Here is a 12,344-nt window from a genome sequence, read left to right as displayed (position 1 = left end):
GATGAGTTAGAATCTGGTGAAACTGATGCCACTTGTCCTAGTTGTTCTTTAGTCGTGAAAGTAATTTATGATCCAGTAAGTTTGTAATTAAGAAATTTTAACATCTTTTAAATCATCAATTTTTTTCTCAGGAAACATTACCCCATAAGCAAAAATCAACTATTTCTAATAGAAGTGTAGAGAAGTGCTAGTGTTATGGCTGGTGCTAGTAGAGGCAGAGGCAGGGGAAGAGGAGGTGGAAATTTTGGCCGTCCTCATATTTCTATTGGCAATGAAAAAGTTGAGCCAGATGACCCTTTAGACTTCAAAGCACCTGAACTTTTCCCATCTTTGCGAGCCAATATAACTGAAATTGAAGAAGATAGTGAAGATGATGATTTAATTATTTTTGAAAAACAATTAGCAAAACATTTCCATGAAGCCGCATCATTTATATCTAAAGAAGATTTTACCAGTCCTTGGTCTTATCTCAAAACCATAGAAAACCATAATTATTTCCCGCCATCTCTGTTACCAAAGAAAAAGAAAACTATTGATGAAAAGCCTTTTAGTGATATACAATGGATGGACAAATTAAAGGACGAAGTTATTAATCATGATTATTTATCTTTAAAGCAAGTGATATCTGCTAAGAAAACAAAAATAGATGATTTTTTAAATCCCACAAGTAAAAAGAAAGCTAAAGTTGAAAATAACCCAACTACTTCACAGCTTATTAATGAAAATGCTGTTAAAGAGCTTGATGAAGAGGAAGATATAGATGTTGAAGATAGTGATGAAACAAAAAAGAAAGATGAAGAAAAAGAAGGTGAAGTAAAGGATATAGATGAAGAGTATGAAAGTGATGTTGATGATGAGCTAGATGATGGCACAGACTACAACAAAAATTATTTTGATAATGGAGAAGGATATCTTGATGATGATGATGATGGCTTAGATGATAATGATGCTATTTATTAATACAATTAATATAAATCACAATTTACTGATAATTTTGTATTTATTTTTAGTAATTAAGTATTGAAAAACTGTTTTTTTTTTAATTAAGTTACTTGTTTATGTTTATTGATTTGTTTATATGTTATTTTACCCCCTGAAGTATATATCTAATTTATAAGTTTATATATTGTATATAATAAATTTTTTTCGGTTAAATGTTAAACCAATGACCTGCTATCTATCAGTAGTTAGGTTCTTGTAAATATTTATATAGTTTTCAATATTTTCAATAAATACAAAAATATTAACTGATTACAAAAAGAAATTTTAATTTCAAACTAATAATTGTTATTAACTAACAATTTAAATAACCAACACCATATAAAAGTATTAACATTATTCATATGATACGAAAAAATATTATTAGTTATTTTATTACTATGTTTTATCCAATTTACAGGGTGAATATTTTAAATTTTTGTAAAGAGATATTGTTTATTTGATTCAAAAAACTCGACAATATAAATAAATTAATTTTTTTTTTGGTCATCCCTTCAGGGATAAAAAACTTTAACATTTTTGACAACAATTGTTGTACAAGAAGTCATTTAAAAGTGTTTTTAAGAAAGTAGTGTAAACGCATTAGCGTATTAAGAATGATAAGGTTTAAAATTAGTGAAACCATCCCTTATATTTTTTTAGCTTCGATGCGAAGCTGTCAAAAGATCACAAATCGTATCTAGTCGAAGACATTACCCTCAAAAATTGAAAAAAAAATCCCTCGTTCCCCGTAAATGGAGGAAACCTCCAAAAAAATTACAAATTTAAAAATCGCTAATTTTCGAAATTTGTTCAATCTTTTTCTTAAAACTTCCATAACTTTTTCAAAAATAAACATATCAATATAATTTTTTTTTATAGATGAATGATGTCATTACCTATCATTTCATATATTTTTTTTATAAATCTGACTTTTTACCTGACCACAGGGGGGATTTAAAATGACAACTTTTTTACAAAAAATTAACTTTTTCAACTTAACTTTTGAAAATGTTCCGGAAGGTCTGACACTTTTATATATATCTTAAATTAAAGTTAATGTAATATTCTTTATTATGAAAAAAAAAAATTTCGGACTTCGTTTTATCTTCACGGTGAAAATGGCTACCAAATGCTATTTTTGTGAGAAAATTTTCGATTTTGCATTTTACATTTTTAACTTTATTATGCTATAACTTTTTGAAAAATGTATGGATCATTACAATTTTTTTATGAGAAGTAGTATTTATATAGATCTTTCATTCGACATACTTTTTTTTTAAATCGGACCATTTCCCTTAATACAGGGGGGATTCAAAACATAAAAATGCATATAGAAAGTAGAACTTTTTCAACTTAACTTTTGAAAGTGTTCCGGAAGGTCTGACACTTTTATATATATATTAAATTAAAGCTAATGTAATATACTTTATAATGGTAAAAATAAATTTCGGACTTTATTTTATCTTATGGTAAAAACAGACATTAAACTTAATAAAAAAAATACAATTTTTGTAAAAAAATTCTTTTTTATATTTTTAACTTTATAATGCTATAATTTTTTTTTGTAGATGCATGATGTCTTTACCTATCATTTGGTATATATTTTTTTTATATCTGACCCTTTACCTGCCCACAGGGGGGGATTTAAAATGACAACTTTTTCACAAAAAATTAACTTTTTCAACTTAACTTTTGAAAATGTTCCGGAAAGTCTGACACTTTTATATATATCTTAAATTAAAGCTAATGTAATATTCTTTATTATGCAAAAAAAAAATTTCGGACTTTAGTTTATATTCACGGTGAAAATGGCTACCGAATGCTATTATTGTGTGAAAATTCTCGATTTTATTTTTTACATTTTTAACTATATAATGCTATGACATATTCAAAAGTGTATGGATCAATACAATTTTTTTATGAGAAATATTATTTTTAATAATCTCTTTTTTATTCGATATACTTTATCTTAATCAGGATATTAATAAGGAACTAGCAGATCATGTGGCTTTTGGAATAATTCACCAATTTTTTAAAATTAAACACTATCTAGAGATTTGCATCGAAGCGTTTTTTTTTTTTTATAGTGATTTTAATCACTGTCAGATATCATTATACTTGATCCATTTATGCCACGTCACCACTGTGCTGCGACCCCTCTGTGCTGGGTTTTTTTTTTTTATAAATCTGACCCTTTAAATGCCCACGAGGGAGGGGATTTAAAATGACAACTTTTTCACAAAAAATTTACATTTAGACTTAACTTTTGAAAGTATTCCGGAAAGTCTGACACTTTTAAATATATCTTAAATTAAAGATAATGTAATATACTTTATTATGAAAAAAAAAAATTTCGGATTTTATTTTGTGTTCATGGTGAAAATGACTACCGAATGCTATTTTTGAGTGAAAATTCTCGATTTTATATTTTACATTTTTTAAATAATATGCAATAAAATATTCAAGACGAATCTGTGAATTTCGTCAAGCTGTATTAGTAAGACTATTAACAACGGGTGCATTTTAATTTTTTTTTAATTTATTCTTATATTAATTTTTTTTAAATTTATTCTTATATTAATTTTTTCTTTGTCGTTATTGTCGTTGAAAGTGATGCACTTGGACTTTTGAATAGATATCATGAATCTTGTTGATTTGGACCGTTGAGTGAGTTTATCTGCTGTGTCTTCTAAGTGCTATTGCATTGTTTCGATACTCTGACTCTACGCCAGGAAGTAAAGTCATCTGCATAGAGGTTGGCTTTCACGTATCGTAACTCAAAATAATATAAAGGGACGGTGAGTTGGGTAAATGATGATAATTACTTTAGTATGAGGTGTGATTAGAGGGTCACAAAATAAAGTGTTAACTCTTATTGGTTTTAAATCTTACCTGATAATAATTATTTTAAGAACAGAGAAGAATTATTCTTCTCTGTTTTTAAAATAAGTTCAGTAACAGTATTAATTGATAAACAAAGTAAGACAAGTTTAACTTTTACTTCACAAATTAACACATAAAAATATCGACAATGATCATAAATTTTACGTGATGATTTTGGGAGTGCGATTGGAACAAGCGAGACTGTGAGGGATTGCTTTGTCTTTTTAATATTTTTTTACCCCGAAAATCACAATGGTCTCATTCTGGCAATGTTACTGTTTATCGATAAGTAATCATAAAATATAAATTAACATATAAAATAGCATAAAATATATAAATAAATAAATTATATAAATTAGTGCGTGTGAATAATATACAAATCATTTTGATATTTCATATAATATAGTTTAATTTTATATTTTAGATTAAAGTTGACACAATATGTTTTTTTTATTAAGATAAGAGTAAAAAGAGCAGACAAATATAGTTTTATAAATTTCTTCTGGGAAAATAATGATTTTTAATGGTGACTAATAATTGACTCATGACTGAATCGTGTGTATTAATATATTAAAGAACATTATGCGTTTGTAAAAATTTATTTAAGTTATTTATTTAAATTATTTGTTTGATAAGAATCATGTTATTCTAATAATATGAATATAATTTATAAATAAAAGTATTAATTATCTTAAATGAAAAAACTAAAGGAAAGACCATTATTGTGGACACAAACAGAGCAGCGCCTTATTATTCCATATTGTGATAGTGACGAGTATAATACGATTCACGGAGTATCTTATTGTTTCTACTATATCGTTTATTGTCATTAAGAATAGTGTTTTAGAGAGTAAGAATCCTTGTGGGACTCCGTTTTCTTAAAAAAAATTGTTGGAAAGGCAGTTTGATACTTTGGCAGTGAATTATCTAGCCTTTAAAAAACTCTTTATGTAATTTAACAAGTTTCCATTTGCTATGGTTTTGCTAAGTATCTTCAAGACTCTATATCTCTATACCGAGTCGTATGCTTTAGATATATCTAGACTTATCTATCATACTTAGATTTTGTTTGGTTTCAAGGGTTTATATTATTTATTTAAAAATTGACATAACTGAAGAATTTACAATATTTTGCATAGAATAAAATATTACTATAAACAAAATAAAAATAATTTCCTAATAACATTAATATTTTAAACAAACATAAAAAAAGTTCAAATAAATTACATTTTATTATATTTTCAAAAACAACTCAAAAATATTTTCATAATTTTACCTTCCTTAAGTTAAATTATCATTTACTATAATAAATTAATACCAATAAAACCTTACATAATAGAAGTATAACTACTACTATTACTTTATGTTTAATGACAGACACTCATTCAAACGTAGATAATTTTCATGAAAAAAGTTATATACTTATAACAAATATTTAGTGCAAAAAGATTTATTTTTCTTCTGTCTTTTTTTGTATTATAATATTTGATATCATAAAATTAAACATAATAGTTCAAATTTTTATAAACTTTAAAATGCTACAGATAATTTACTATTAAACATTAATAAAAAAATGTTAAAATTAATTCTCAATAATTATACCTTTTTTAATAATTAAAAAATGATGGTATATTTAATATACTATATTATGTTATTTATATAATCCTAAATTATAACAATTTTTTGAAAAAGATATTAATGTAAAATATTTATTGGATTAACCGTTATTGAATTTGTTATATTTTCGACACTCACTCTGTATCAAATAAAAATTATGAAAAAAAATATTCTAAAATAATAAATATTTTAAGAAAAATCAAGTGACTAATATTAAAAAAATCAACCTGTATAGTCATATAATTTTATTTTCATCTCTTCAGGGTTAAAAAACCTAAACTCTAATTTTTTTTAAAAGGAATTTTAATTTTTAATTTAATGTCGTGACAGAAAAAAATTTTCCAATCAATAATTGATTAACAAAATTATTTTGTTTTTATATACTTTTTTTATCCGATAAACTTTTTGAGTTTTGAAATTGCTTAAAGAATTTAATTTAAAATAGAAATTCATTTTTAATTTAGTTTTCATAATACCGGAATCAACAATAATCTATTCAATAGGCAAGTTTCTTAATAAGAATATAAGTACTGGATAAGTATTTAAATACTGATCGAGCACTGTCAGTAGAAAGGAGGGTACATTTTTTGAATTGGATCTTAGTTCCCCAAGTTGCGTCAGCGGGCACCAAGTTTACTACAATAAACTTTTTATGTAGTATAAGTGAGTTTTTATAAGCTTCTAATCATATTATTAAAATAAGAGACTGACGATTTTGTTTCATACCCTCTTTAAAAAAGCGCCCTTGATTAATTTTTTACTAAGTACTACAAATACTTAATATTTTTGTATAAAAAATAAAATGATAAAAAAGAATACAACTTTTAAAACCAGGAAATTATTCCTTATCTTATAGAAAAAGACCATATGGGTGTTAAAACGTGCAAAAGTGGTTGTAAACTGCGCGTTCATTAATTGCGCAACTAAAACTAAATAATTGAAAAAATATAAAAAACATGTCTCAGGTAATAACAGATTCTGTAATACTGGTTGGTTGTAGAAACATAATCAATAAGTCAAATTAAACACAATAAAATGATCTACATCCGTACATGGCTGAACAATGTATGGTCTACTTTGTCCAAACAAATAAATATTTTTTTTAAACAATAATTAGTGTTCGTAAGTCAAAATTATCGGCCGATTGTTAATATCCAGTATACAGCGCTAATTCAAGACAAATCGTAAGTGAATCCTATTTTATTTTAATTATTCGGTTGGGTGGTAAGTACAGCCGAACAGTAGAAATATTTTTACAATATTTTTAATTTTCTTCAGACTCCTTCTTATGCCTGCTCAGAGTCAGTGACTTCTACCAGGATTTAGCTGACAGCCCCGATTTTATAGTGCATGTGGATCTAGCTTGCCCAAAAATCACCCTTGCTATTCCACCGATAGAAAGAAGATGCTCGGCCTGTTTCAGACGAGACAGGTGGCCTTACCCTCTTTGGGATCACTGCACTTCGATCAAAGTGCTACGCATATGAAATGGAAGGCAGCAAACTTATCAAGTCTAAGGGGATCCGTAGACACGTCGTCCGAAACCATCTGTCTTTGGACGATTACAAACGGTGTTTGTTCTAAGACGACGACGATGGTGGCGATGCGTCAAAATGAGCGTTGTTTAGAGAGAATGCCCACGTAATCTTTGGAGTGGTACGTGATGGTGAACAACATACATTATCGTTACTACGGATTTCCCATTTTTACCCTACTTAAATTAAATAAGTTATTATTTGATTTAGTTTCCAACGATGCCGATGTTAATTTGCTATGCAAAATTTTTCAAAATCAGCCATTTTTACCAAAAATTAAGTGGTCGTACAATTACTTTTAAACTCCTTTATCAATATAAATTATATATATATATATAATATGTATATTACACAATAAGACGCACCAGTATGGGGAAACAATATCCATTACTAGCTGTTGACGCCCAAATCAGGAAATCGTCTGTTATACCAACATTATGTTTATAATGTCAACTTGGTTAACTTGGCTACGAGTATTCAATCAAAAAAATAATAATGACAGTTATAACTATTACAAATAATAATAATAGTATATTTGTTAAATTTGTATTCTTCTACATTAAAATTCATTTAACAATTGTTAATTTAATTTATAAATTTTAAATACAAATTATATATTTAGTATAATTATGAAATGCTTAATATTTTATCTATCAAAATTACCTATTCTATTACATCCTCTATTTGGTTTTTTGACATTTTTCTGGTATGATAATTGACGATCTAAGTACATATACAAATCGTCAGTACAATACTTCTTATCTACAAAAATCAATTTTGTCAAAATATAAATTATTATTTAATATTTTTTAAATTCGAATAAATGTAATTTCTATAAAAGTTCTCAATAAAACAAATAAGAATACTACTATTTTAAATGAAATGATATAATATAACGTATTGAAAATATCATAATATTTTAGTAGATTGTGTCATTACAACAAGGTGTCATGTTCTAAGTAAAAAAAGTGTTTGAAAATTATTAATGCAATTTTTTAATTTTAAATGATATTAGCCACAAGTGATCTATTCTTATTATATAGTTGTATTTCTTGCTGTTATGTAAACGCAACTATCATCAAAAGTTATACATCAATTTGTTCGTAAAATGGAAAAAGTTATTTATACAACAAGAAAGAGCGTCATCATTTTTTAAACATTAAATAAAATATAATTAAAGGGCTTTAACCAAAACAAAAATCTACTAATAAACTTCTTTTATACAATTTTTTTTTTTCGTGTATAAGACCTTGTAATTATAGGACCAGTAGTTCACCATATATCAATCCAAATTATGTTAATAATAATAGTTTATTCAAAATTAATACTATATTAAAAATATTATTATTTTAAAACTAAAAAATATTTAAAATATTTAACACAAAAAGCACAACAAAATTACTAAAAAATCGCGAATACGTATTTCGGGAACAATGTTACCATTATTAACTCTAAACTTATCTGACACCCCTTTTTTTTTTTTTTTCCCTTCCTCCCTTTCGACTTGATGTGGACCGCCCCGGAACTGCCGTTAGGCATTGCTTCGGGGTGGTTATCCTGACACCCCACCGGAAAAAAACCCATTATATACCTTAGATGTATAAGTGGAGTGACTAGAAAAGATAGAATAAGGAACAAGTATATAAGAAGGAGTATAGGTGTAGCGTCAATCGTGGATAAGACGAGAGAAAATAGACTTAGATTGTTTGGTCATGTTATGAGGAGAGAAGAATCGGAAGCTGTAAGAACAGTTATAAAAATGAATGTTGAAGGAAGAAGAGATAGAGGAAGACCAAAAAAGAGATGGAGGGATGCTATTGAACGCGATATGAGGAGAGCTGATGTGAGCGTAAATGATGTGGGAAATCGTGTCAAGTGGAAGTTTAGGATAAGGGTGGCCGACCCCAAGTAGTTGGGATTTAAGGCGAGGAAGAAGAAGAAAAAGAAGGAAACAATGTTACCATTATGAACTCTAAACTTATCCGGACACCCACACCGGAAAAAACCCGTTATATATCACTTTTATTTGTAATTATTTTCATATTTAGTAAGTTTTATGGTTTTAATGGAGTGATTAAGTGTCAATAAATGATTAGCCACCGGAGAGGATGCTGAAAATGAACTCTATCTTTAGGTAACCATAATGATAAAGTAGAAGAAAGGGGGATATCGAGCATATATAAATACAATTTGAAAGTTGTATAAATGTTACGTAGGATAAACAAAAAGAAATATAGGGGTCAGATGTAAAGAACACTTAAGAAGCATTAAAAATCAGGAAGTTGATAAATGTCCGAATTTTAGTAATTTTATTGTGGCTTTTTGAGTTAAATAATTTTAGGTTTAAATTAATAATATTTTTAATATAAGGTCATCCACGCCAAATTATCCAGTAGTAGTTGCACAACCACCTCATTTTTTTTTAATTTTCAGATTATATTCTTTATGCTATATTTACTTAATAACAATTTACTTTTTGTAAGACCTTTCCATCTTTATGGCTATTTCAATGTAAAAAATGTTTAAAACGGTCAGAGCGCTAAAAAAACACACAGGTTATTCAATATTAATTTAATCGAATTTAAATTTTAGAATTCACTATATTATAACTAAAAGTTAACATTAAAAAAAATTATATGACATTCTAAATTTTTAATGACTTTCTATGTAAATTGACGTTTTTGAGCTAAATAAAAATCATTAAGAAGTTGACATTTTATTATTTATTATTATTATATTCTGGTTATAAAAGTTATTTTAGTATTAAAATATATAATAAATATATTCTAAATTTTAGAATATTTTATCTTCAATAATATCAGTTAATGATGTCTTAAAGCTTCTTATGGTATTGTTATTAATTGGTACAAATCTGAGTTTTTCCCTAGTACTAAAAATAGCTCTATATAATTTAAATCTCACATTAATTTGTTTTTCTAAATACTAAAATAAAACCAATATTATTCATTAAAATATTTATTGCACATAATTATTGTTATAATAATTTAATTAATTCATTTTTTATTTTGCAACTAAAATAATGAATTGAATAATTATAATAGTTATGTTGTATTGATATATATATATATATATATATATATATATATTACACAAAAAAAAAAAATTACAAAAATATGGTTTGAAAACAACATAAAAGTTACATTAAGTTATTTGATTTTAAAGCGGCCTTTTACTGATTTTCTATGCTATATCCTACATATTACACTTTTTTTTCAAACTTCAAATTTTTATAGTGTATTAAACTATATATACTATAGATATATAACTAGAAAATTAAATTTTCAATTTCGCATCAAAACTAAAAAAAATTTTTTCTTGAAATTAAGTTCTCCAATAGAAATAATGCACCTAAAATACGTGTATTTTTATAAAATGTCCAACTTTGTAGACCTCTAAATTCGAAGAAAATTGTTTTAAATATTTGAAAAATAGATGAAACATATTATAAACACTATACAATACCACATTTAAATATCACTATAAAATAATAACTTCTGAATGGTTTTTAATTGAGCTCAAAAACGCCAATTTACACAGAAAGTCAACATTTTTAGTGTCATTAAAGTTTAAAATGTCATATGACTTTTTTTTTCAATGTAAACTTTTAGTTATAATAAGGTCAATTCTAATATTTAAATTTGGTTAAATTAATATTCAATATTAATTTAATCTGTATTTTTTAGCGCTCTTGCTGTTTTTAACATTTTTTACATTGAAATAGCCATAAAAATGGTAAGGTTATAAAAGAAAAATTGTTTTAATCTAAATATAGCATAAAGAATATTGTAAAATGTAAAAAAAACATGAGGTGGTCGTTCAACCACTTCTGGTTGATTGAACATCAAATTGGATTGACCCTATATTTTTAATTTAAAGTCATATTAGCTACATGTGATCAATATTTATTAAATAATAGTTTACTGTGATCATTTTATTAAAAAGTTTACACATTTACTTTTATTGTAGAGCAGATCATGATACATTCTCTCATCTAGTTTGTTGAGATTAACCCTTTGAGTATAATTTTTTATAATCTTTTCTATTATGAAACCAGATGTATATTCTGGTTGATTTTTCATTTCTTTTATACAATATAGTTTATCTTCATTAGTCAAAAACTGAAAAATATTATTTTATAAAACAAAAATCATTTTAATCAGAGCATAATGGTACAATAAAAACTTTAATTTAATAAAAGTTTTAATGTCGCATAATTTCCAATTCATTATTAATAATCAAATCGAAAAAATCATTTTGTACGTAAATGTTATTTTTTAAAATTTTTCCAAATAAGTGGTACCGATTGGATTTTTAAAAAACATCATGTCCAATACAGTAGGATCGCGGGAAAGTTGGGACAAGTATGGATGATATCTCACATCAATTAAAATCACTATCATAAATAACATTTCGATATAAATGAGTTAAATTTCTTAATTTGAATATTTTTAATTTTATAATTTCTATGATTTAAAATTTTACTTAAATATAAAATGCTTGTCAATTGATTTTCTTAATTGAAAATAACGCTGTATTTTTGCATTGATAATAGAGTTCACATAATAGAACAATTGTCAAAACATTTATTTTTTAATATTGTAGTACACTTCAAAATATTTTATTTAATTTAGGTTAGATTTTATCAGATCTTCCGGAATATTAACAAAAATCGAGTTAAAAAAAAATTTTACAAGCATAAATGGCCTCTTTGAAATACTTCCTGTACTTGGAATTTTTATTCAATATTCAGAAAACCTATACCAAAAGAAAACATAATTTTTTTATATAACACATTTGAGGTATTTTTTTAAATCGATATGAATAAAATAATTTGACGTGAGTGTGTGGTCTCTTTCAAATTACACCTGTACTTAGTTTTCTTATTGGATATTCAAAAAAAACATATCAAAAGTAAACTTATTATATCTAAAATACGCAATTAAAATCTCATTTGGATCAGTGTTCTTAAAAAAATTTACATCAGTTTTTAAATACATGCATTTTTTTTCTTACAGTAGCGTCATTTTGAGATAACTTATTAAATTTATAAAATTGAGAGATTTTTTTTTAATTTTTAATAATATTAGATCAAATTAATAAAAATTAGTCTCTCTTGACGTATTGATCATTAAATTCAGTCCATTGTGAGCTAAGAATTTTCATAGATAGATATAAAAAAAAAAACCCAGCACAGGGGGGTCGCGGCACAGTTGTGACGTGGTATAGTTGGATCAAGTATAATGATATCTGACAGTGATTAAAATCACTATCAAAAATAAACGCTTCGATGCAAATCTTTAGATAGTG

At 25.7% G+C, this 12,344-nt stretch overlaps 2 protein-coding genes and 1 pseudogene across 3 annotated transcripts in view; 1 reads left to right on the top strand and 2 right to left on the bottom strand.

Annotated features, from left to right (window-relative positions):
• Positions 1–1,222, top strand: LOC126895151 (DNA-directed RNA polymerase III subunit RPC7-like). Its single transcript, XM_050666735.1, has 2 exons — positions 1–75; positions 132–1,222. Exon 2 carries the CDS (start codon positions 196–198, stop codon positions 958–960), a length of 765 nt encoding a protein of 254 aa, XP_050522692.1. The 5' UTR covers positions 1–75; positions 132–195; the 3' UTR covers positions 961–1,222.
• Positions 1,223–3,512: 2,290 nt separating this feature from the next.
• LOC126896196 (uncharacterized) lies at positions 3,513–7,452 on the bottom strand (annotated as a pseudogene).
• Positions 7,453–7,558: 106 nt separating this feature from the next.
• LOC126896112 (uncharacterized) overlaps positions 7,559–12,344 on the bottom strand; it is a 5,288-nt gene continuing 502 nt past the window's right edge. Inside the window, exons 2-3 of one of the 2 annotated variants that reach the window (XM_050668724.1) lie at positions 10,993–11,155; positions 7,559–7,739 (exon numbers count right to left, since the gene is read on the bottom strand). In XM_050668724.1, coding sequence (XP_050524681.1) covers positions 7,663–7,739; positions 10,993–11,155 — 240 coding nt within the window. In that variant the 3' untranslated portion in view covers positions 7,559–7,662. Of the gene's footprint in view, positions 7,779–10,992; positions 11,156–12,344 lie in introns of both variants that reach the window. The other variant, XM_050668631.1, reaches the window with a different exon arrangement.

This window comes from Daktulosphaira vitifoliae, unplaced genomic scaffold (genome assembly GCF_025091365.1).
Source record: "Daktulosphaira vitifoliae isolate Bord-2020 unplaced genomic scaffold, ASM2509136v1 Scaffold_1, whole genome shotgun sequence".
NCBI lineage: Eukaryota > Metazoa > Arthropoda > Insecta > Hemiptera > Phylloxeridae > Daktulosphaira > Daktulosphaira vitifoliae.
Note: the sequence above shows the minus strand (reverse complement) of the source record. Positions and strands in the feature narration are given on the sequence as shown.